The sequence below is a fragment of the Myotis daubentonii genome, chromosome 1 (genome assembly GCF_963259705.1).
Source record: "Myotis daubentonii chromosome 1, mMyoDau2.1, whole genome shotgun sequence".
Classification (NCBI taxonomy): Eukaryota; Metazoa; Chordata; class Mammalia; order Chiroptera; family Vespertilionidae; genus Myotis; species Myotis daubentonii.
Window position 1 is genome coordinate 188,514,074 of NC_081840.1, and position 25,139 is coordinate 188,539,212.

A 25,139-nucleotide genomic window follows, 5' to 3' on the forward strand; every position below is an offset into this window, starting at 1 on the left:
ATCAGCCTGCGGACTCAAGGGTCCCAGGTTCGAGTCTGGTCAAGGGCATGTACCTTGGCTGCGGGCACATCCCCAGTAGGGAGTGTGCAGGAGGCAGCTGATCGATGTTTCTCTCTCATCGATGTTTCTAACTCTCTATCCCTCTCCCTTCCTCTCTGTAAAAAAAAATCAATATATTAAAAAAGAAGAAGAAGGGATTCTGCCAAAAAAAAAAAAAAAAAAAAACAACAAAACAAAACAAGAAGAGGCTCTGAGGAGAATCAGAATTGAGCTGCATTTCTTTTTATGAACATCTGACAAGAAACAACTGCTTAAACGGTTTCCCTCTGCTCATGATCAGATTTCTTCATGCCTGCAAACTCGAAGCATCAGATGCCACTAAGAAGGAGTAGCAGGTGGATTGCAAAAAAAGGATAAAAATCTTGCTATTGTTTCTTTGATATAATCACACTTGTTATTATTACTTTTTCTTCTCACTTGTTGAGATAAATGGGGTGGAGGGGAGATGTATCTTAATTAAGACTTAGCTGCACATAATTCTCAACTCAATTCAGGACAAAACAACTCCACCCTCTGCTAAAAAGAGAATAACTTTTTGATAACCAAATAATAACAATAACTCTTCAAGTTACCATTCTATCTTCTGTCATTTAAAATAAAATCAGGGCCTTGGCTGGGTGGCTCAGTTGGTTGGAGCATCATCCCATGCACCAAAGGTTGCAGGTCCAATTCTCAGTCAGGATGCACACAGGAGGCAACTGATCCATATTCTCTCTCTCTCTCTCTCTCTCTCTCTCTCTCTCTCTCTCTCTCTCTCTCTCTCTCTCTCTCTCATCAACTAACATATCCTTGGGTGAGAACTAAATAAATACATGAAATAAAATTAAATAAGGGTTTTCCCCCCTTCATATTCTTTAACTTTCTGTAAGGTTTAGATTGTTTCAGAAGATGTTTAAGTATTTCTTTTCAGTCAGTTACACTCTCTCAAATATGTTCTTTTCCTTGCACTCCTGCAAATCTGGTCCTTTCTTTTCTTTCTTTTGCTTGTGCATTGTTTTTTTTGTTGTTGTTGTTTTGTTTTGTTTTTGCCTCTTTATTTGCCTCTGCCTTGTTTCTCTATATTTTCAGCTCCAGAATGCACCCCTGCCCTCTCTGCCTGCTCGCCCCAGGGACTGCAGAGCAAACCTATTACCAACTGATGATAGTACAAGGTGACCTAGTAGTGTCTAATTTTAAAATTTAATGACCATTTTTTAAATAAATGCATGGAGGTTAGAGAAAAAGTTCACAGCTGGTAACAAAAGGTAGTGGAAAATTAAAGTGAGAACACAGAATGCTTGGAGAACCTTCCTTAAATGTAGTAAATACCAGAACCTCTCTGGTCACTGGCTAACAAGGCTCCAGTATAATGTGGGAGATTGTCCTCTACTTCAACTAAAATGTCGGTTAGTTGCGGAGAACAGATAACCCTTTTTGGTGATGAATATCCAAAGACAGTCTTACAGAAAGTCCAAGTATGTAATTCCACTTTAACTTTCATCACCTTTGTTGACCACATCTAGGCACAGCACAGAAGCTGTTAATTATTTCCAGGTCCATCCATTACACCTTTCAGAATCTTTCCTCCTGCTCATGAAGTCCCTGAACATCTACCTGACTCAGTCTACACTCAGCCCTCTGCTGGGTGACAGGGAGAAAGATTTGGATGAACTCATGTATGCTGACATAGTTATGTAAGAACATAATAATCACACCTGATACCCTCATTTGCTTCTCACAAAAACCCTGAGAAGTCCACCTTCATCCTCCTTTTACAGAGGAGTAAACTGAGACCACTAAAGAGTTAAGTAACTTGCTTTGTCCATCCCACGGTCATCCAGGCTAGTAGACGTAGACTTTCATTATAAACCCTCTTCAAGTGTAAACTCACCGACCTTTCTACAACACCACTCTATGTCTCATGGAATTAATATAGGGCCTTTGTCAGACAGCAGTGGATTTTAATGTAGGACTCTCTGGGCTCGGTGAAATAAATCTCCAAACGATGACATTTTAGGCAGTGACAAAAGCCTATGGTGAGACGTTTTCTTTTGAATACAGGAACCTTTCTGGTGACCTTTAAACCACACACATCTTCTCCCCTTAGACTGCCTATGCATTGCCAGGACACAATTTACTAAAGTCCATTTTGCCCTGCATGTATGCATTTCTGATGTATTTTTGCAACTTGTCTGACTCCAGACATTTTTGCTCCAGGTGAGTTCTTAAAGTCTAAGAATACAGAGATTGCAGTTTTCACTCAAAAACTGGATTGATTTTTGCTAACCATAACACTTTTTTAGATACTCTCTCATGCAGACTTTAATAAATGAGAAAAAGTTAGTGGGTGCAAAGTGATACACATGTATGTTTAAGAGTGCATTGTAGTGCCAGTAGGCCATTAAGGAAGGATACTTGAAAAAATTCTGGCAGCCTGAAACTTAGGATGCTTTAAGCTCTGTAAGGTGCTTATGCAATTATAAAACCTTAAATCGTCAATACGCAAATTATTCGGTTAGGAGACATGTTTTTGTTCTCCATGTTTCTGTTTCTACTGAAGCATGAGTTGTATTTGTATCACTGAGATCACTTATTGTTCTATCCTAATTTATTCATAAGATGCTTTATAAGAAAAGCTGACGTATCCCTCATTATAAAAGTAAAGAACATACAATGTGGATGCCTTTATTCAATTTAGAATCCTAATGTTTCTGATTTTATTCTTGTTGCCGAGATGCAGAAGAAGAAGGAAGAATCCTTACATTTATCTACCTCAAAGAATCACTTGGCTACAGTAACCATCATTCAGCTATGGAATTTGAAAGCCACAAAAGTTTCAATGATAAAAATCTTTTTTTTTTAATAAACGCAAACAACATGAAAGTAACATTTCAATTTACTTTTTTAAAAAGCCAGTGGGACAAATTGCCTAGAAAACCATCCTTTCCATTTGCTTCTGTCTTTGTAGATGGGCCCTACTTTCCCTTGGTAAAATAATCGAAGATCTCTCCTCATATATCAAATGTCCATTTCAGCCTCATCTGCTTTGTCAAATACGAAAAATTCTACACAGAGCTGTATTTCCTACATTATCGTCTAACTACCTATATAGACATGGATTTGTAACTTATCCCGTTTGCAAAGTGGTAGATTTGCAAACCCAATTCCAGGGCCTGAAACGGTGTCTGGCACATTGCAGAAGCTTACACATCTTTGCTGAATAAATGCATGAACTCATTAATTCTGTGCACCCAGCATCTTCGCATTGGTCTTTCTCCTTTCTCATGCACCTTCAATACGTCAGCTGCATGAAAAGTATGGGGTTTCTTTGCAAATCTAACAAGCTCTCTGAAGAAGAATGGAATACATATACATCAGCTAGATAGATGCCTCATCTGACAACAAATCTTTTCTTCCAGTATAAGTGCTATAACCTCCCCAGTGTCTATAAAGACAGAGATGTCATAGGCAAGCCTTTTGTCTAAAGATAATCAAAGAACTTTTGCAGCAATCTGAAATTACACAGAAATTTTACACTAGTCCCTTTCTGTAGAGCCATGATCCACATCGTTTTCCCCATAATCCCAAAGTAGGCATCCCGAAGACTCCTTGGGAAAGCGTAGTATCCAAACAGGTCCAATGGTCACCTGGTCATGGAATTTTCCCGGGAATAACAGGCAGAGCCCCTGCACCTGTTTTTGAAGGTGTGCTCAATGAGCAACACATTTACGTTGTTATTCAGTACACCCAGATCTGAAGGGTAATTAAGGCCACTTAGGCCATACGTCTGGTTCTGCTAGAAAATAAAAACAATTAGTACTGTCTGGAATGTAGTGACGTGTGCCCAAGGTGTTCTACATGGTGAGTTAACATTCACTACACAACTTTAATTGCAAAAGATGCCCAAGCTGCCCTGCACCATTAGGTTTACCAACTTGCAGGTGGTTGTTCAAATGACACTCAGAACTAACCTGATCTGACTCAGTCACTAACCCATAAGGTTCTGCTGGTTTCTTGTACACACAACTTTTCTCTACCTACAGCTAAAGAACTTTGACTTCTGTCTACGAAATCATCCCCAACCCAGGAACTAGACCAGCCGTGGGCAAACTATGGCCCGTTTGAAATGAATAAAACTATTGAAAAATAAGACCGTACCCTTTTACGTAATGATGTTTACTCTGAATTTATATTAGTTCACACAAACACTCCATCCATGCTTTTGTTCCGGCCCTCTGGTCCAGTTTAAGAACCCATTGTGGCCCTCGAGTCAGAAAGTTTGCCCACCCCTGAACTGGACTGTTTTCCTTCCTACAGAGGATTTAAACCTGATTGTACAGAGGCCCAGAGCAGTTCAATGTCTAAGGTCAAAGAGTTCTAGAAATCTAGTATCCAGACATCCAGTCCAATATAACCAAAAATTGGGTGGGGACTCCATTCAAAATATTAATCCCAGAAATAAATGCATATCCACATACATACAGTATAATCACAATATTAATTTTTATAAAATAACATTAAAAAATAAAAAGCATTAAGAGAGAAGATTGAGAAACAAAACTGATGAAAACACACCAAAATGTTAGGTGTAATGAATGACTTTTTAAATTTTCTTCTCAATATATGTCTGTATTTTCCAAATTTTCTGCAAAACACCTTATTAGTTTTATAACATAAAAAGAGAGAGAATAAATGCTCTAGAATATTCAACTCTGCTTACACTAGAAGTCATCGGCATTGATGGAAACTCGTGAATAGGTAGGGAACAATGAAAAAATGATAGGAACTTAAAACAACATACTTACCCACCAACTGTGGAAGAGAAGAAGCCTCCCTGTCAAGCATGATGGATCCTTTCTCTATACACGTCCTCAGCTCAAATAAGCTGTGAAGGGATAATGTGGCCACGTGGGGCTTGCTCCATCTCTCCCCACCCTCTTCCACTTTTTCTTCAAATTTAATCCACCTAGGAACATGAGAATCATGAATAGCAATTAAAAGTGTTCTAACTTACCTTGGAAATGGCAACATCAACCCCTCTGTTTCCACCCCCATCAGCACTACCAAAATGTCTCCTTTCCTTAGAGTCTTAAAACCTTATTATATTATTAATTAGTTTTTGTTTTGGTTTGTTTTTGTTGTGGTGTTTTTTTTTTTGTTGGTTTTTTTTGGGGGGGGGCAGGGGGAGTTAACCAGGGAACTTATATGCATAACCCATTGACATAGACAATAGTGTGTTGAAGGCCTGGGAGGGGCAGGTGCGGGGTACAGGGAGTCAATGGGGAAAAAACAAAGAAGACATCTGTAATACTTTCAACAATAAAGATAAATGAAAAAGAAATACACCAAATAGAGTCAGTAGTCTGCACCTTTCCCTAATATTAGAGAGAAAGAAAACAAACGCAAAGGAACCAAAGGGGTGTGTGTGTGTGTGTGTGTGTGTCTGTGTGTGTGTGTCTGTGTGTGTGTCTGTGTGTGTGTGTGTCTGTGTGTGTGTCTGTGTGTGTGTCTGTGTGTGTGTGTCTGTGTGTGTGTCTGTGTGTGTGTGTGTCTGTGTGTGTGTCTCTGTGTGTGTGTGTGTCTGTGTGTGTGTCTGTGTGTGTGTCTGTGTGTGTGTGTCTGTGTGTGTGTCTGTGTGTGTGTCTGTGTGTGTGTGTGTGTGTTTTAATATATTTTATTGATTTTTTTACAGAAAGGAAGGGTGAGGGATAGAGAACTAGAAACATTGATGTGAGAGAAACATCAGTCAGCTGCCTCCTGCACACCTCCTGCTGGAGATGTGCCCGCAACCAAGGTACATGCCCTTGACTGGAATCAAACCTTTCAGTCCACAGGCCGATGCTGTGTCCAATGAGCCAAACCAGTTAGGGCAGAACCAAAGGTTTTGTATCTGTCTATCAGTAACCACAAAATCCTTAAGAATGATTTAACTAAATTTTTTAAAATAAGGTAGAATAATATGCATTACAGATTTATCCATGTAGGTAGAGCCTACTATGGGTAAAAATAGCCACCACTATGTGAATTCTGTTGTGAATTCACAAGGCAAATTTATAGAAGGTGAAATATCAGTTATAAACCAATATTTATCTTAAATATTTGAAAAACATGGTGTAAAGTGGTCACATGAATATAAAATTCCCCTTTAATGCCTAAAGAGGGTGAGCATGTGTTGCTATGTCTTACTTTAATATATATTTCTCAGCTGATCTCTCTTCCCTCCTTAAAATCTGGCTTCACATGTGTTTAAAGATACACAAGCTGAATGAACAGCACATCTTCTTCTTATAACAGATCTATTAACCTTAGCAATGGAACAAACAACCCTCTTTCAGAGCTTCTTCTTTCTGAGACTCCTAGACATTTTGATAGATTAGTAATATATACCAAAAAAGCTTAATGGAAATGAGAGCAAAACACACTTGACAGTTTTTATGTCCCACATATTACACATATAGACTCTTCATACACTGGTTAAAAATACACATTAAATAAAAAGGGAAAGCATTATCATTTTGCTATTCAGCAAGATCCAAAGAAAAATGCTTTTTTTTCCTCTCCAACCTTCTAAAAGATATTGAAAAAGACCAACAGAGGGGTATAAAAAATTGTTTTTCTACATTCTTCACCCAAAGGTTTAATGATTGAAAAATGTTTACCTAGAAAAGCTAAACGCTCACCTAGCTCACTAAACATGAGAACAAAGGGCAGAGATCAGAGGAAGCTCTACATAAGATATTATTTATAGACCACTCACCACCCCCAGAGGAAGGAAAAAACACATTAGCAGAACCAGGAGGGAAAGGAGATCGAGAGATCAGCCACAGTGTCATAGAAAATTTAGAATTTTATGCAAGCCTAACACTCATGTGATTCAGAAGTATTTTAGCCATATTTGAAAAGTCTCCCTCCATTACCCCTCTCAGTAAGCCTCTCCCACCCAATAAACTCCCACTTGTCAATGGCAACCTTATTCCTAACCTCACCCTTAATTCTAAGACCCTCCTCCTTTTCCCTGTATCCCAAAATATGTAGGCAGTGGAGACTTTTTAAAGGCTTTCCTCACAAGGTAAAAAACCAACAGCACCACCGAAGTTTTAAACCTTCAGAACTGGACCTTATTTATCTCTACAAAGTAATCGCAAACATCCCAAGAAAGAACCAAAGACCCTTAATATTCTTGTGTGTGTCTGTGTGTGTGTAATTTAGTTCTTCACTTTGGCTGGTATTAGAACCACAGAAATAGAAGTAAGAGAATAATGACAATTTTACATCATACTCATATAATTTGCCAAAACAATAAAAGGTAATTGGGGTTATTTTGAGAGTAATCATTTTATGGAGCATATTACATTGGTTAACTTTAGGTGTATTATCTTTTCATGCTTGCTGACAGAATCTCCAACCATGTTTGTTGGCAACTACTATGTGAGTCACATTTACATTTGATGTTATAAGTTATTACTCAAGATAAGACTGTAGAGGTTAGAAGATTATGTAATATATGAAACCAAGACAGGGTTACATAAAATTATGTCATCTTTAAAGACTGTGGTGACTCCTTAGTTTTATTCCTAAAAGTATTATTATTAGTTGAGGAATAGAATCTTTGGCCATAGAATTTAACCCTAAGATGAATGACATGAGTCAGCTAGAAACTCAGTGAAGGGAAGTGTTTTATACAGCCTTCAATTCTGGCTAATCTTTACTAAATGAGTCCCCCTCTTTACCATCTGCCATAAATTTATATTGCCAAAACCATTTCTTGAGAGAAAACTAAGCCTCACTTAGATACAGCATGTGACAATGGCTCTATTTTACTATCATCCTCAACTATTTAAACAGTATAAGTTAAATTTTAAAAAGTTTTAAAGGAGTAAAACCTCTGCATTCTTCTGTGTTTGATCTTTTATTTCATTCCTCTCCATAGTGTATATTATAGGCAACCACACTGGACTTCAATATAACTTTGAACAAGTTTTTAAAGTATATTTAAAAATCATAAATCTTAATTAGCTTGGATTTATGGAATAGCATTACTCACCTTCCTAGAGGACACCAGGTCTTTAAGTGAAGATATAACAACTCTATATAATAAAACCCTAATATGCAAATCGACCGAACTATGGAACAACCAGTTGCTATGACATGCACTGACCACCAGGGGGCAGATGCGCAACGCAGGAGCAGTCCCCTGGTAGTCAGTGTGCTCCCCTGTGGGAGTGCCGCTAATCCAGGAGCCATCCTCAGGGCTGGTGAGCGCAGGGAGCATCAGGCCTAAACTGGCAGTTGGACATCCCCTGAGGGGTTCTGGATTGCAAGAGGGCACAGGCCAGCCTGAGGGACCCCGCCCCCTATAGTGCACGAATTTCGTGCACTGGGCCTCTAGTAGAGGAATGAAATGCAGTCTCAAACTAGCCAGTTCTTAGAATCCACATTCTCAGGGGATATGTATTATCTCATAGTTCAGTTTAGCATCTATTTCATTTTGAGTTCAGTAAATATTGAATGTTGTGATAATGTCATATCCTAGCACAGCTAACAGCATAAGGGAAACTCTGGAATAAGGACTATTAAATTCCTTTAAAATGTATTGCTCTAATTGTTCAAGGAATTGATTGTTCAAGGTACTTCCAACGTATGCTTTCAGGCATCAACTAAGTTTACCATTTAAACAGATTATTGGCAGGGAGTTTCATTCTAGAAACTACACATGCTATGTCCATCCTCCTCACATATCAAGGACAAATTTTAAAAAAAACAACAAAAAAACTGAAAACTACTCAACTCAAATGGAACCCATTAAGGAAAAGACTAAGGCCAAGGTACCAAAGTTCAGCCAATGGATTTGTAAAGGTGCTTCAGTACCATGTAATTACCATGGTAAAAAATAGATGTTCTTCTTGTTAAATGTACTAAAAGACACCATCTACCCTTTATAGTAGCTATGAATAATCATGTATCTGCAATGAGTTTCTCACTTTTTCTTCTGCCTAGTACTTGACATGTTATAGGAAAATTATTTTCAGAAGTTGGCTTTTTAAATGCTTGCAATTACAAAACTTTAACCTTGGAAGAGGAGTTTATTAGGTGAAGTTTATTTATTCCAAGGTCTTAGAAGAACAATGATAAAGCACACAGCAGTTTAACACACTCTGAGTGACTGCCAAACAACAGAACTCAACTCATTTGGTGAAGAAATAGAAAACTCACTGGGAATCACTGAATTTTGCAATTTTCCAATCATATGATCGAATATAATTAAGAAAAGACAAGACCTCTAATTTAAAAATATGCCAGTTTCACTGCGGAAAATTGACATGACCTTTGCCTTGGATTATAGTCCAACTTCATAAACCTATTAAAATGATAATAAAATTTCTTGCTAACTAGTAATTGCCTCATCACATAAAAAAGCCAGTGCTAGTGTGTACCTGGGATAAATGATGTTTTTAAGGAGAATGTTTAAATTTCTAGAGCAACTGTGAAAGTTATTGCAAAAGTTCTATGCATGTTGTTATAAAAGTTACGTGTATGTATAAAAGGTATATAAAGTTATACTTATGCATATTTATATGAAATTATCTGTATGCTGTAACTACATTGAATTATAAAGTGATTAAATTCCCTTTCCTTCAGCCTTTTTCTTACAGAAACAATAAACTTGGTCTCAAATGGAATTTTGCAAAGCGAAGTCAATGTCAACTGGGAAGGGAGCGGTTTCTCTCCACGGCCCCGGGATCAGTGCACGTGGCTCTGTTTGACGGCCAGGCCCTGAAATCAGATTCTCCAGAGGTACGTAGGTCAGTCTGCAGGGCAAACTGGAACGAGCGGGAGCTCCTGTGTGCACTCCCAACAGAAGGGAAACACCAACACCCTTTCCCTTTGTTGGCTTGTTCATTTGCTGAAACTTGTGATGCCTTTCCTTTTTACCCACTGAGACACTGAGGGAGTGAACTTTAACACAGTTTCTTGTAACATTCACCACTTACAACACTGCCCATTTGAGCAGTCACTGAAATAAAAGTGAAAGCCAATAACGATTTCTGCAGAGATATTACTGACTCAAAGAAAGAGTTTGGTGATGGGGCCGTCACCAAAGCTGGACCATGACTTATTCTTTACCAGTTTGCTTCATGAGTCCATTAGCTAAAACATAGCTCCTAGAAATTCTTAATGAGAAACATGGGCTTGTTCCCTAATATCAAATATTTCATTGCAATTACTGCTACATGACTAAATGTCAGTATCCTAAAGGCCTAACACTTAGGAGTGCTCTTTAAAACACAGTGCTCTCGCTTGTTGGCACATCTGCTGTGAGGATGAATACCATTGTCAGCAATCAGACTGTGGACATCCCAGAAAATGTGGGCATCACTCTGAAGGGATGCACAGTTATTGTGAAGGGCCCCAGAGGCACCCTGCAGAGGGACTTCAACTACATCAATGTAGATATCAGTCTCCTAGGAAAGAAAAAGACGAGACTCTGGGTTGACAAATGGTGGGGAAATAGAAAGGAATTGGCCACAGTTCACACTATCCGCAGTCATGTACAGAACATGATCAAGGGTGTTAAATTGGGCTTCCATTACAAGATGAGGTCTGTGTAAACTCATTTCCCCATCGACACCATTATTAAGGAGGATGGTTCTCTTCTTGAAATTAGAAATTTCTTGGGCGAAAATACATTCGCAGAGTTCAGATGAAGTTAGGTATTGCTTGTTCAGTATCTCAAGCCCAGAAAGATGAGTTGATTCTTGAAGGAAATGACATTGAACTTGTATCAAATTCAGCTGCTTTGATTCAGCAAGCCACAACAGTTAAAAACAAGGATATCAGAAATTTTTTGGATAGTATCTATGATTTCGAAAAAGGGCCAGTTCAGTAGGCTGATGAATAAGATCTAAGTTGTCCAGCCATAGAAACACCAAGATGCCGAATGATTTGTCACACTTGTTTGTGATATTATAAAGATGTTTGCTATATTATAAAGATACAATAAAAGCCTTGTATTGAAAGAAGAAAAAAAAAAACCACTTCGTGCTCTCTGCATTCCACTGACCATGTGGTCTTCTTAGGTTTCATCATGCCACACTTTGCACAATCTTTAACTTGAACTCTGTTGGAAGAGCCAGTAAAAATTTAAAATTCTAACTTTTAGGAAAGGGAAGAGCAGGGGAAAGATGTGAAAAATGAAGGTGGTAGAACTGGCTACACTTCAAATCTCATATAAAGAAAAGCTTCCCTTGTTCATAGTTTTACATGACTACTGTGAATCCCACAACTTAAAGGGGGATATTTTTCCTACTACTGAAATCCTCCTCCTTACTTTTTGAGACAGAGCTGACTTGAACTTCCTGAAACTACAGTAACTCTGACATTCAATGTAGGATATTCTTGGTGCTATCAAATCATTAGTCAAATAATAAGTGTAGAATATTAAAAAGGGAGAGTATTATAATGGGTAGGGGATATGAACAGTAGAAACTATATTAAGCTGAAGAAGTCTGGTAGGTTAGTTCTCTATGGAATAAATAATCTGTCAATTGGGGTTTCTTAATTTTATAGGTTAGCCACAAAAATACCCATGCTGCACTTTCATATATAAAGTGAATTCCCTCTAAGCACAACACTTTTATTGGTCTGGTAGATTTGAGAGCTTTTCATGGGAAAAAGAACCCCGATCATGTCTGGAAACTGGACATCATAAATGGCAGTCAAATTATTGCAAACATATAGGAAGTAGAAGTTACTGAAAACCTGAATAATTTCTGGAGGCACAATCACCTCAAAACTTCCCAACAGGATTTAGGTGGAGCAGTAAACTAAGAATCAAGGTCCTATTTCTCCACTTGTTCTCTTAGCAGAGATGTCTTGATTATAGACTGTGTGTCAGGTAGTTGTACGCACTGGAAGCAGAGTGGTGAACAAAACAACCAAAAATTCCTACCTTCAGGGGGCTTTAATTTTATTAGGAAGAGAAAATAACAATAGATGTAAAATGCTAAATGCTGGTAAGCGCTAAAGATAAAAATTATGGAGCATGGGGGATAGAGAGTTGGGGGGATGTTACCACTTTAGAAAGGGCAGTCACTGAGAAGGTCATATCTGAATACAGTGGGGCCTTGACTTACAAGTGTCCCGACTAACAAGTTTTTCAAGATACGAGCCGTCTCTCAGCCGATTTTTTGCTTTGAGTTGCGAGCTAAAATTCGGGTTACGAGCCAGCTTCAGATACTCCACCACTAGTTGGCGCAGCAAACGTCACAGTGAACGCCACATCAGCCCAGCATCACGTGTCATTGTAACGGTGAAAACTGATTTGACATATGAGTAATTTGAGTTATGAGCTCCGTCACAGAATGAATTAAACTTGTAAGTCAAGGCCCCACTGTAATGACCTGAAGGAGTTGAGAAAATGAGCCATGTAGATAACCGTGGGGATGTGGCTGGGAGAGCATTTCAGACAGAGGGAACAGCAAATGCAAAATCCCTGACACAGAAGCATGACTGGCCAGTGAGGTGCAAGGAGATCGAACAAGAGGAACAGAAGAAGCAGATGAGGTCAAAGAGATCATGGTGGACGATTCATGAGGGAGGTAAGAGCGGGACAAGTGCAGGGAGGTGGACTAGTTAAGAAGCATTTGCAAGATAATGGTGGCTTGGACCAGGTTATGGCAATACTGAGTATAAGATATGGTGAGATTCTGAATATCTGAATATCTTTGAGGATAAATAGATAGGATTTGCCAAAGGATTAAGTAAGGGGTGTAGAGAAAGACAGGAGTCAAGGAAGACTACTATGTTTCTGGCTTGAGCAGCTACAAAAATGGAGTTTTTCTTTGTAGTGAGGAACTCTGTAGAGGAGCTTATCTGAAGTAAATGAATCAGAAACTTCATTCTAGACATGCTATTTTGAGATGCTCATTAGCCATCCAAACATTTGTGTGTTGTTGGTTTTTTAAATATATTTTTATTGATTTCAGAGAGGAAGGGAGAGGGAGAGAGAGATAAAAACATCAATGATAAGAATCATTGATCGGCTGCCTCCGCACACCCCACAGTGGGGATCAAGCCCACAACCCAGGCATGGGCCCTGACCAGAAATAGAACCATGACTGGCTCATAGATTGACACTCAACCATTGACCCACACCAGCTGGGCCAACCATTTGTTTTCAGTCAAATGAGGCAAGAAGCATGGGCTAGAGAACTAAAAGCAGATGGCATCAGTATATTGATAAATTAGTTTGAAACATCAAACACAAGTCCTCTTCTGGGCTTTCTCAATGATGTGCTTGGTACCCTGGGTCTATCAGTCAGCTATCTATCAATCAGGGATGGATTATCACAGAATTCCAATTTTGATCCAGTAAGACTTCTAAGAAAGTATATGTAGAAGAGTTGTTTATAAAGCAATCAGTTCTCAACTAATCACACTCAACAAATATTACTGACCTATTATGTACCAGGTACAGCAAGGAACTGGGAATACAGTAGTAAAACACAGACATGGTGATCCCTGCCTTCATATGAATTAGTGTAATGAGGGAGATAAAACGAAAACAATAATATCACATATATGATTAATTAATAGTTAACAGTAACTGTGACAAGTCCTATATAGGAGAAGTCATAGGGTGTTGATTACATGTAAGTATGTTTCTTCCTGGACAGCTTCCCTCTGACACCTGGCATACTCCCACCCCTTCTCCAAAAGTCCAATCTCCCAGGAACCAAGGGCATCATCAAAATGACACATATGCTCCCAAGGAAATAAAGTCTTTGTAGATAATACAGTATCAAGTCCATCTTAATCTTTAACAACCTTAAAGGAAAATACGATGTCCACCTCTCTAGACATTTTATTACCTATAAGTGAACTGTGATCTCTCCACATTTCTGGGACCAGGGGTCATAGAAAATAAAGTGTAGTCTTCACTTGACTGAAAGAAAAACAGGGTGCTATACCTGAATTCTAATCTATATAAAGTACTCTCACAGAATTTTAAGATAAAAATAAGAGTCAAATATGTCTTCTAATCACAGCTGACTACACCAATATACAGCATGGATGGAATTTTAGAGCTCTAAAATATGCATGATGTTAGAGAGGATGTAACACAATATGACCCTCATTTGATAGAATAGAAAACTCAAACTCAGGAAGATGACATGACTATATGAATCGCCCAAAGTTAAACAGCTAGTTAACACAGAGCCAAGGCTAAACCAAAATCTCCCCAACACTTAATTCAGATTGCACCAGTACAACTCTCATTCTTTTTTTGTTAGAAAGAAGGTAAAGAAAGAATGAAATGCAGGTACTAAGAAAAGTTTTTGCTTCAAAAGCCTTCTTTTGCAGGATGTTTTATGAACTAAAAGTACACTTATGGACGACTTTATATATCCAAGTATTGGTACTGAGAATGGGAATAAGAGACAATGATTATATCACGAAAAGAGGCCCTAAAAGAGCAAATAATAAAAATATTTACTTCTGCATTCCCAATACCTAAAATAGTACCTGACCTATACCAGGCATTCAAAACACACTGGTTCAATTTAATTGGTTTTAATTAAATTACAGACTATAAAAGGCATATCTTAATATAATTCTGTTTAAGAAAGAGAAATATACTGACTCTCCATGTAATGATGGCAATGAGAGACAAACAACTGCATTGTATCAGTCTTTATCTTATGTAAATGTTGTATGTCATCAAAAATTTAGAGTGGAATATATAACTAAATCTTTATATAGAAAGAAATAAAAGCTCTGCTATCATGAAATTAATAAAAACTTGGATATTTATAAAGTGCTTTAACAATTTACAAAGAATTTCATTATATGCATACATGTGTGTTTATATAAAATAATCAGACATATATTGTATAATATTATATTTACATATGTTACATATCTTATATAGAATACATGTTATATGGAGTAGGCATTATTATCTACTCTATTGATAATGAAATCAAAGTTCTGAGAAACTGTTTTGAGCTAACAGGCTACAGAGTTTGAAACAGAACTCAGGTCTCTAAACTCTAGGTTCAGGTGAACCTTCTACTTACTTTCACTGGATATTTAAAAAGATGAGAGGTTTTTACTTGGAATAATAGCAAGTTTGTTGGTACCAGTTACTGCCTTTGCAACCTCCCTCCCTAACAGGGAAGGGGTAATAAATCAAAAATCATCTTACAAGATATTTTGACATGCAGAGAGTGAGGGCACATATCATGTTTGGGTACTTGAGTTTATCCTTAAAATATTTCACTAATAAGTAGCATATGGATGGAGATTTACTATTAATTCCTCATAAGGGTTAAAATTATAGCATCACGGATCAGTGAAACGATGCTCTAGCAGTACAATAAAGGGTGTCCAGCATCACATCAATGTGAAAGAGAAGAGAAAAATTGTTTAATTCCCTAACCCAGCCAACATCATGCTCATCGGTCATTCAAAGTGCTGAGGTTAGAGAAAGGTGCTCATTCACACTCAACTCTCTTGCCCACCCTTGTTCCCCCAGGTCAGTACTGCAACATCCACCGTGCCTCACCTCGCTGTCTCCTTCCATTCCATCTCCTGCCCATCCACGGACAGCAGCTCATCCAGTTCGGTGAAGAGCTGAGGGGGTGCTGGGCTGTCATCCTCCTCGCCCAAGATGAATCGGATTCGCTCTGCGGCGGGAGAGACTGCAGAAGTGAAAATACTGCGGTTAAACACTGGCTGCACCACCCTGAGGAACGTGTAGCTCCGAGCTCTTCCTCCGTCCCCAAAGCTGCTGGGCTTCCCTTCCACATCTTCAGTGGACATCCTCCTTGCTTATCCTCAGCCTCGAGACAAAAAGAAACCAAAGCCCTTCTCTCTTCCTTTGGTTCTAAACTGTATCTCAGCTCTCCACTACTCTCCGGAAGGACAGCGCTCCAGCTCTGTGCGGTGTGTGACAAAGAACCTTTAGCCCTCAGATGAGCTGAGGTCCAACCTCATGACTTTCTCTCCTTCTCCATTTATGAGCCATCCAAAATGATTACACAGAAACAAGCTTGATCCAATCACTTTTCTACAACAGTGGGAGGAGACAACGGAGCACCCCTATCCTCAGTTTCGCCCAGGTGCCCGCCTCCCACCTACCTTCCCTCTGTCCGATGCCTAACGCCCATGTCCTTACAGGCTAACTACAAAGTTGATGAAGGAATATTTAACAAGATGGGCCTCTTCTTTACATAATGGAGCACCAAAAATATTTAGTCACACTTCAATGCACTTGAAAAACAAGCCCAAGTAAAATATTGTACACCTGAGGGGGGAGGGATTTCCAACACACTCAAGCACATAATTGAATGCCCTACTAGCTCCTTTTGACCCCATCTCCTGAAAATAACATAATAAAAAATTAACTAGCATCTCCTCCAGGTCATGGGTTATGTTCCCCTTCTTCTTCTCTCTTTTTTTTTAAAGGATAGCATTTGGAAACTGATGGCTATGTTACAAACCTAAGGCCCACAGATATTCTTTATAATCCCAAGAATGGTACGTACATATGAATGTAGTTCAGGTACACCAATATATATGTGTGTGTTTGTTTTGTGTGCATGTGTGTGTAAAAATGTGTACTCAAATAACCTAAAAAAAAACCCATACCATCTGAAAACTATTATAAAGAGAACAAGAATAAAATTTCATAGCTCAAAATGTATTTACTCAAATAAACTCATAAAAATATTCAACCTAACTAGTATTCAAAACTAATTATTAAAATGTTTTACCTAATAAAAATGGCAAAAATGAAAAGGAATGATAATGTCTAATATCAGCAACGATTTAGAAAATTTATATCACTGATAGGAGCCTAAGAGGAAACATCACTCTCTGAAGGGAAATTTGGAATGATATGGAAATGTCTTAGAAGTATATGTGTCGAGCCCTGTTAGTATGGCTCAGCAGGTGAGCACTGACCTGTGAATGGGGAGGTCATGGTTCCATTCCTGATCAGGGCACATGCCTGGGTTTCAGGCTCAATCCCCAGTAGGGGGTGTGCAGGAGGTGGCTGATCAATGATTCTCTCTAATCATTGATGTTTCTATCTCTCTCTCTCCCTCTCCCTTTCTCTCTGAAATCAATAAAAAAAAATTTTTAAGTATATGAGTCCAGTGAGCCAGCAATTCGATCATTAGAAAGGCATTCATTTCAAATAAATAGAAGTCGTTATCTCAAAGACTTAGCTACAGGTGATCATCACAATTTTATAATTAAGAAAAATAGAAAAAGCCAAAATGTCCAAAAAAGGAAGATTGATTAAATAAACTATAACACAACCGTTCAATAAAATACCATGTAGTTGCCCAGCCAGTGATGCTCAGTGGTTAAGTATTGAACTATGAACCAGAAGGTCACGGTTCGATTCCTGGTCAGGGCACATGCCCAGATTGTGGGTTCGATCCCCAGTAGGGAGCATGCAGGAGGCAGCTATCAATGATTGTCTCTCATCAATGATGTTTCTATCTCTCTCTCCCTCTTCCTTCCTCTCTGAAATCAATAAAAATATATTTAAAAATGAAATAAAATACCATATAGTCATAAAACATGAAGTTAAGATTATTGGTTTTTTTATGTATATACATAATATTAAATAAACAAATAAAATTGTCAATTCATATACATAAAGTGATTCCACTTCAGTGAAGAAAAAAATACACATATGTACATAAAATAGCCTGGAATAAAGGGAGTCCTTACTTTGCTTGGTTCCAATGTGTGTGAAATTTCACAGTTTAGTTAAATTTCTCCTAACAACACAGTACAAATTTTAGTTAGCATGGTATATGAACTGTGAGCAATTACATAAAGTACAAACTTCACTGCTACCTCTTTAGTCCACAATGAATGACTATGTAAATAACATATGTGCATCTTGATCAGTGACCAATGATAGTGCATCTTTCAAAGTCTGTCAGTGATTGGTTACTACACATTTGTTATCCAGTTCGTGTACTGAAAGCATACTGTGTGGCTGTGTTGCCTTCTTATCTCCCAGGGATAAATTCATACAACATGGATACTCAAACGAGAGAGTTGGCCAACAAAGATGAAAGAACTGCACAGAAACAAAAGGTGATAACACCGGACGTGAAATCTGTAGTCAAATGTAAATGGAGGCATAGAAGATCTCGCTGGTCATGGGCACGTAGACAGACAATGCTGCCACTGACCATTTGAGAGACTAGTTTTCTAGTGGAGGAACTCGGTGAAGGCATACTGGTCAACATAAACAGGAAAGTGGTTGCAACAAAATGATAACAATGTCCCAGAGGAAGTGGTGCTGGCAAAAAAACAAACAAACAAAAAACCACTTCACATTAAAGAAACTCTCACAGACATTTCTTGACATGGAAAGCACAGAGGATAAAATGTTGGAAGCTGATTCAAATTAGGAAGGATTATGACAATTTGGGCATAGAAAAGGTGCTCATTCCATTTCATTAGTTATACAATATCAAGAAAGCAAGTACTATTCAAACTACTTCTGATGAGATTTTGCAAAGGAATCACCCCCTTTCATCTTAATTTTTCTAAAAATTAGCATGTACTAAATAAATATTAGTTTTACTACTTTTTTTATTTCCCTATGCCTTTATAGCCAAAAGCAAGAAGAGCTTAATGATTTGGCAAATTTTTTAAAAGTCAAAGAACAATAGTAACTTTTCTCATTGATTATTAGGATTGTTTTGAATACCTTCAGCATGCATAGTCAGTTTTACAGTCCTGCAAAAGCAAGGATGCCTGTATATACATCTTTCAAATGTTTATTTTCTTCCTTTTATTTGTCTATTAATTCTGAATGTGCACATTCATTCATGTATTCATTCATCAGTATTTACTGAATGTTATCTATGTTCTAATAGACTTGCTTCAGGCTCTAAATTAAGTGAAGAACTTGACAAAAAGATCCCTGTTGTTATCAAGGTTACATGGTAGAAGGGGAAGCAAACATTAATTAATTAGCCAATTAATTAAGTTAACAGCAAGCAAAATATTTATGAAGTGTGTTTCCAAAACATTAAAATAAGATAACTAAGCCATGGCTGGGTGACTCAGTTGGATTAGAACATAGTCCTATATACCAAGTCCCGGTTAGGGCACATACCTAGGTTGGGAGACAACCGATCGATGTTTCTCTCTCTCTCTCTCTCTCTCCCTCTCTCTGTAAAAATCAATTTTAAAACATAAGGTAATTGAACACATATTAGCACAGGATACAAGATGTTTTGCTTCTGTAATTAGAAAAAAAAAAGGCTTTAAAATTTCTTAACATCTCTGGTAGAAAAATATCTAAAGCTCCAGAACTTGTGCAAAAATGTTTGCAATGCTTTTCCAGTCAAGAAAAAGAATGTGTGATTATTTTTATGGAGGATCGGGGACAGCACAAAAATCGGGGAGGGGGGGAGGATTAAACATGACAGGCAGCATTTGGGATCTGGCTAAAACTTCTGAGGAGAAGTGTTCACATTACTGGTAATGTAGTTATTGATCACAGTGGTTCTACAACTGACTGACAAATTTGATTGATTTTCATCAAAATTCAACTTCAAAGATCCCTGAATTAGAACCAGCTTTTAGAAGGGGCAAGTCTATGTTTAGAGAATCAAACTTTTGTCAATTTCTGAATTTCTGAAAGAGGTGATGTGGGTTTGTCCCAACCTCCAACAGAAGAGTCAATGTTTCTCCTGCTTAAAGAACAGAAGCTCCTGCACAGACAGCACGCATATCTGCTCTGCTCGAATCCACAGACATTACTCTGTTGTCTGGTGTTCTCCAGCCAGGAAAACACAACTCACTGCTTATCAGACAGCAATTCACCTGAGAGCTCTGCCAAGTGGACTGGAAGAAGGATGCAACAATATCTCTGGTCGTCCTCTCTAGGCACTGTATCTAAGCACCTTTCCCTTTCTTTTTTAAAAATTTATTTATTAAATTTATTGGGGTAACATTGGCCAACATGAACATATAGGTTTCAGACGTGGGTTTCTATGTTAGAAGATCTGTATATTGCATCGTGCCCCCCACCAAAGTCAAATCTTCTCATCACCGTATATTAGGACCCCCTTCTCCCCTGAGTCTCTTCCCTCTGGTGACCACCACACTGCTGCTTATGTTCATGAGCTTCAGTTTTATATCCCACATATGAGTGAAATCATATATTCTTAGCTTTTTCTGTCTGACTTGTTTCACCTAGCACCGTGGTCGGCAAACTGCGGCTCGCGAGCCACATGCGGCTCTTTGGCCCCTTGAGTGTGGCTCTTCCACAAAATACCACGTGCGGGCACACACATACAATGCTATTGAAACTTCATGGCCCATGCGCAGAAGTCGGTATTTTGTGGAAGAGCCACACTCAAGGGGCAAAGAGCCGCATGTGGCTCATGAGCCGCAGTTTGCCGACCACTGGCCTACCATAATGTTCTCAAGATCCATCCATGTTGTTACAAGTGGCGCTATTTCAGCCTTTCTTATGGCTGAGTAGTATTCCACTGCATATATGTACCACATTTTCTTTATGCAGTCCTCTATCGCAGGACACTTGGTTGTTTCCACCATGAATAATGCTGCAAGGAACATAGGGGTGCATATATCTTTTCAAGTAAATGACGTCAAGTTTTCATATATCTTTGCAAGTAAATGACTTCAAGTTTTTTGGTATATACCCAGAAGAGGGATTGCTGGGTCGTATAGTAGCTCCATTCATAATTTTTTGAGGAATCACCAGGCTGCTTTCTCCAATGGTTGTACCAGTCTACATTCCCACCAGCAGTGCATGAGGGTTCCCTTTTTACCACAACCTCTTCAACACATGTTGTTTCTTGTCTTGTTGATAATGGCCATTCTAACAGGTGTGAGTGGGTATCTCACTGTAGTTTTGATTTGCATTTCTCTAACTTCCAGTGAGGTTGAACATCCTTTCATATATCTATTGGCTGTTCATATATCTTCTTGGGAGAGGTGTATTTTCAGATCCTCTGCCCACTTTTTGATTGGGTGGTTTGTTTGTTTGGTGTTGAGTTTATGAGTTCTTTATATATTTTGGAAATTAAACCTTTGTTGGAGCTACTGTTTGAAAATATCATCTCCCATCTTGTTGGCTACCTCTGTTTTGTTGTCAGTTTCTTTTGCTGTGCAGAAGCTTTTTAGTTTGATATAGTCCCATTCATTTACTTTTGCCTTTACTTCCCTTGGCTTTGGAGTCAAGTTCATAAAATGTTCTCTATGACCAAGGTCCATAAGTTTGGTACCTATATTTTATTCTATGTAACTTACTGTTTTGGGTCTTATATTTAGGTCTTTGATACATTTCAAATTAGGTTTTGCACATGGGGACAAACTAATTCAGTTTCATTCGTTTGCATGTGGCTAAGCACCTTTCTTAAGTTGTCTTATTTATTAAATACAGCCTTTAAGCAACCAATATAACAACCCCTTTGGAATAAAGTTCCAAAATCATGTGTCATAAAGTAGCTTGCTATTCTAGTAAATTCCTTTCCCCAGTTGCTCTCCTAAGCTTCCTAGGAATTAGAAGCACATAGGAAGCCACAACAATTGTATTGTAAATATCCACCTACGGGAAGGGCATCCTCTGTGGCCAGCAAAATACCCTTCCCAATTTCTAACATCTTTTTTGTTGTTGTTAAGCCTCACCCAAGGATATTTTTTCCACTGATTTTTAGAGAGAAGGGAGAGGGGGAGGAGAAACATTGGTGTGAGAGAGAAACATCATTTGGTTGCCTTCTGCACATGCCTCAAAAGGGGCAAGGGAATGAACCAGAAACCCACTGGTGCCAGGGCCCACAGTCCAATCAGTGAGCTACCCCAGCCAGGGCACTAGCATTATTCTTAATACAAAGATAAGCAGAGCAAGAGTCCCCCTAATGAAGTGCATCAAGAATTCATTTGTTCCCATAACTTTTTTAAAATATATTTTTATTGATTTCAGAGAGAGGAAGGGAGAGGGAGAGAGAGATTGAAACATCAATGATGAGAATCACTGATTGGCTGCCTTCTGTATGCCCCATACCAGGGATTGAGCCCGCAACCCGGGCATGTGCCCTTTACCTGAATCGAACCTAGGACCTTTCAGTCTGCAGGCTGATGCTCTATCCATTGAGCCAAACAGGATAGGGCCCCATAACTTTTGATCAAATGGGTAAATGGGCTAAGCACAAGACACAGCATCTCATTGAGATTAAAAGTATACTGGAGCCAAACTGCCAGAGTTTGAATCCAAACTCTGTTACTTATTTGTTGTGTGACTTAAGACAAACTAATTAACCTTTCTGAGTCTCAAGTTCCCTACCTGAAAAGAGGGATGATGATCATCATTACATAGTCATTAAATAGAAGGCTTTAATTCATTTAAAAAGTTGCTGGTCCTTATTAGTAAAATCTGTCTAGCTTCTAAGAAAGAAAGCTCTCACAGATACTGGCCTTCAGAGCCACTACATGTGGAAAATATGTAAGGTAGGGAAGAAAAAAGCCACCAGTTCTGCATGTGTTACTTACTTCAGCGAATTAAGTAGGTTCAGTAATGAGAACACAAAGATAACCTACATTCTGGGAAGCAGCCAATAAAAGAACAGGGGAAAATAATGAAATCCTTACAGTTTCACTTCAGTAACTGGGGGCGAGGAGGACATCAGAAAATCAACTTGCATTACAGATGAAAAGATTCTGATTCTAAGTAATAACTAACCTAGTTTCATCCTAAAAGAAAACCTGGAGGAAAATGAGAGAGAGTGACAGGGAGGGGGGAAATGAGGGAAGAGGAAGAAACTTCAAATTAATCCTATCGCATTTGTCGGAACAGAAGCCCTGTGGATAAAGCCTCTGCCTTGATTTTTTTTCTTTTTTCTTTTTTATTCTGTTCTCTTGTTAAAATGTCTTGTTTTGGGGGATTTGCTTGTTTAGTAGCTGTAGAATTTCCTGAAGGGTCCTACATCAATGTGATTACCCCTGACCAGTGTCCACCTGCAGGCTAACAATGTGATGGTCTGAAAAGTTTGGGAAGACTTAGGGCTCCAAAATTCCTGTTGCTGACAAGAAGAAAGGCAGATATGTGGCAGGAATGCGGAGCACTCCACTCCCACCACCAGCACCTACAGAAGACATCACTCACACGTCACCACGCTCTCTCCTGCTGAGCCTGAACTTGATTGGCCTCAGAGCAGCCACTGCCCCTCAGTCAGAGAGGGTAATGAGCCGAATCCTCTCCACCATGCCGGCTAGAAGACAGTCTACTCTCAGATTGCCTTTCATGTCACTTTGGCCCCAATTTGTGTGTCCAACCTTGTCTCCCACACCCCAAAGTGTCTTGTGACAGACTATACCTGCTCATTTTCAGATCGTTTTCATTTTTCCTGTCTAGATTATCCTTCCCTCTCCTCTCTAACTCTGACTCAATTGCTAAGCTCCAGTTGAAAATTCTATCTTTTCCAAGAACTTATATTAACCATTCACAGAAAGGTGAGTCTCTCCTTCAGTCAAACCATAATAATACTTTGTGTCTAAACTACTTACTTAGCACCAACAAATACTTATGCAGTTTGCTCATGATTACCTAACTTTTGTAGGTATGACTTTCCAACTAGATCCCCAAGATCCTGGAAGACAGGGTCTGTGTTTTATGCACTTTCCTCTCAAAGACAGGCCTAGTACCATGCACCTAATAGCCACTTTGAATAATAATGAATTAGATATGGCTTAATAAACCTTAGACATTTCCAAGTACATAAAAACATAACCATTTGCCCAAGGAAGCATTCAGAGCTCTGAAATGAGAAATATCTCTTTTAAAAACTGCCCTTATTCTACCCTTCCCCTTAATCCATCTTTGCATTAGCTTTACCAAGACGAAAATGCAGTCACCATTCTATGTTGAGGAAGCTACAAATAACAGAATAAACAATTTCAGGCAAGCTATTTTCTCTGCTTGGTGCAAGCACCTCCCCCAGGGACCACAACATGTAATCTGCATTTCTATGAAAACATTTAGTACCCACTGTTTTGTGTGGTATTCATTGCTGTACTTTGTCTTTGCACCTTGACTAAGCCAACCATCTGGTTCATCCCTTACTCCAACTATTCTTGGTGCCTACTTAATGCACAGTGAAGTTACACAAAAAAGAATGGATAACAGAATGAGTAAGACAATGAGTTAAAAAATAAATAATATACATTCTGCCCCAGTTTATCACAAGAAATATTTCTCTGCTTCTTTCCTCTGCCTCTTTGTAAACGCAGTAGGAAAACGAGATGGTGTGACAAAATGGAAACCCTGAGGCCTAGCAGTAATTGAAGTATCTATAGTTCTATACTTTTACTTTGCAACTTAATATTTACTAATTTTTAGTGGGTGCAATACACTACAGTATTTGTTGAAAGAACATAAACTATTTTTAAGTTCTCTGTCCTCAAGGAACTCGTAGAAGGTAAGATAACAAATGACAATAGGAAAAATGGCATGAATAAACATGTAATGTGCAATCATTAACATTTTAGAATGGTTACACTGTATCAGGTATTGTTAAGCCTATGAAATATCTACTATTATACTCCTCTGATATTATTCTTATAGTACAGATGGGGAAACTGAGTGTTAAAAGGTTAAGGGATCAAACAAGTGATTTGACCTCAAACCTACCCATATTATTTCCAAGCCCATTTCTTAGCCATCACACTCTAATGAATAATCTCACTTAAAAACAAAAACAAACAAAAAATGGTCAGATTGCCACATGAACAGCACAGACATAAATGTACTAGATTTCAGAAGAGACAGAAATCACAATGGCATATGAAATAGTCCTAAAGTAATAACTGAGCATTTGGTTCATTAACCACACAAAGGCACCTTATGACTGTGCCCTTTTATTTTCAGTCTTGGAAGCATCCCACTGTGGCCACTCTGCAGGCTACCAAGAAAAATTGTTTTTAATAGAAATAATGATCATAATGAACAATTCATACTGAGCATGGCAAGTTTATATGCAAATTTCCTCCTGTGGGTTAAATGAGGATTTCTGGATCTTGTATTTTCTCCT

At 38.5% G+C, this 25,139-nt stretch overlaps 1 protein-coding gene and 1 pseudogene across 5 annotated transcripts in view; one reads left to right on the top strand and one right to left on the bottom strand.

Annotated features, from left to right (window-relative positions):
• Positions 1-25,139, bottom strand: part of SLC4A4 (solute carrier family 4 member 4) — a 340,638-nt gene that overhangs the window by 183,724 nt on the left and 131,775 nt on the right. For all 5 annotated transcript variants that reach the window (XM_059669116.1, XM_059669125.1, XM_059669135.1 and 2 more), the window contains 2 exons: positions 15,608-15,743; positions 4,845-5,005 (listed from right to left, as the gene is read on the bottom strand). In XM_059669116.1, the coding sequence (XP_059525099.1) occupies positions 4,845-5,005; positions 15,608-15,743 (297 nt within the window). The remainder of the gene's footprint in view (positions 1-4,844; positions 5,006-15,607; positions 15,744-25,139) is intronic.
• On the top strand, positions 10,249-10,942 carry LOC132218227 (large ribosomal subunit protein uL6-like; annotated as a pseudogene).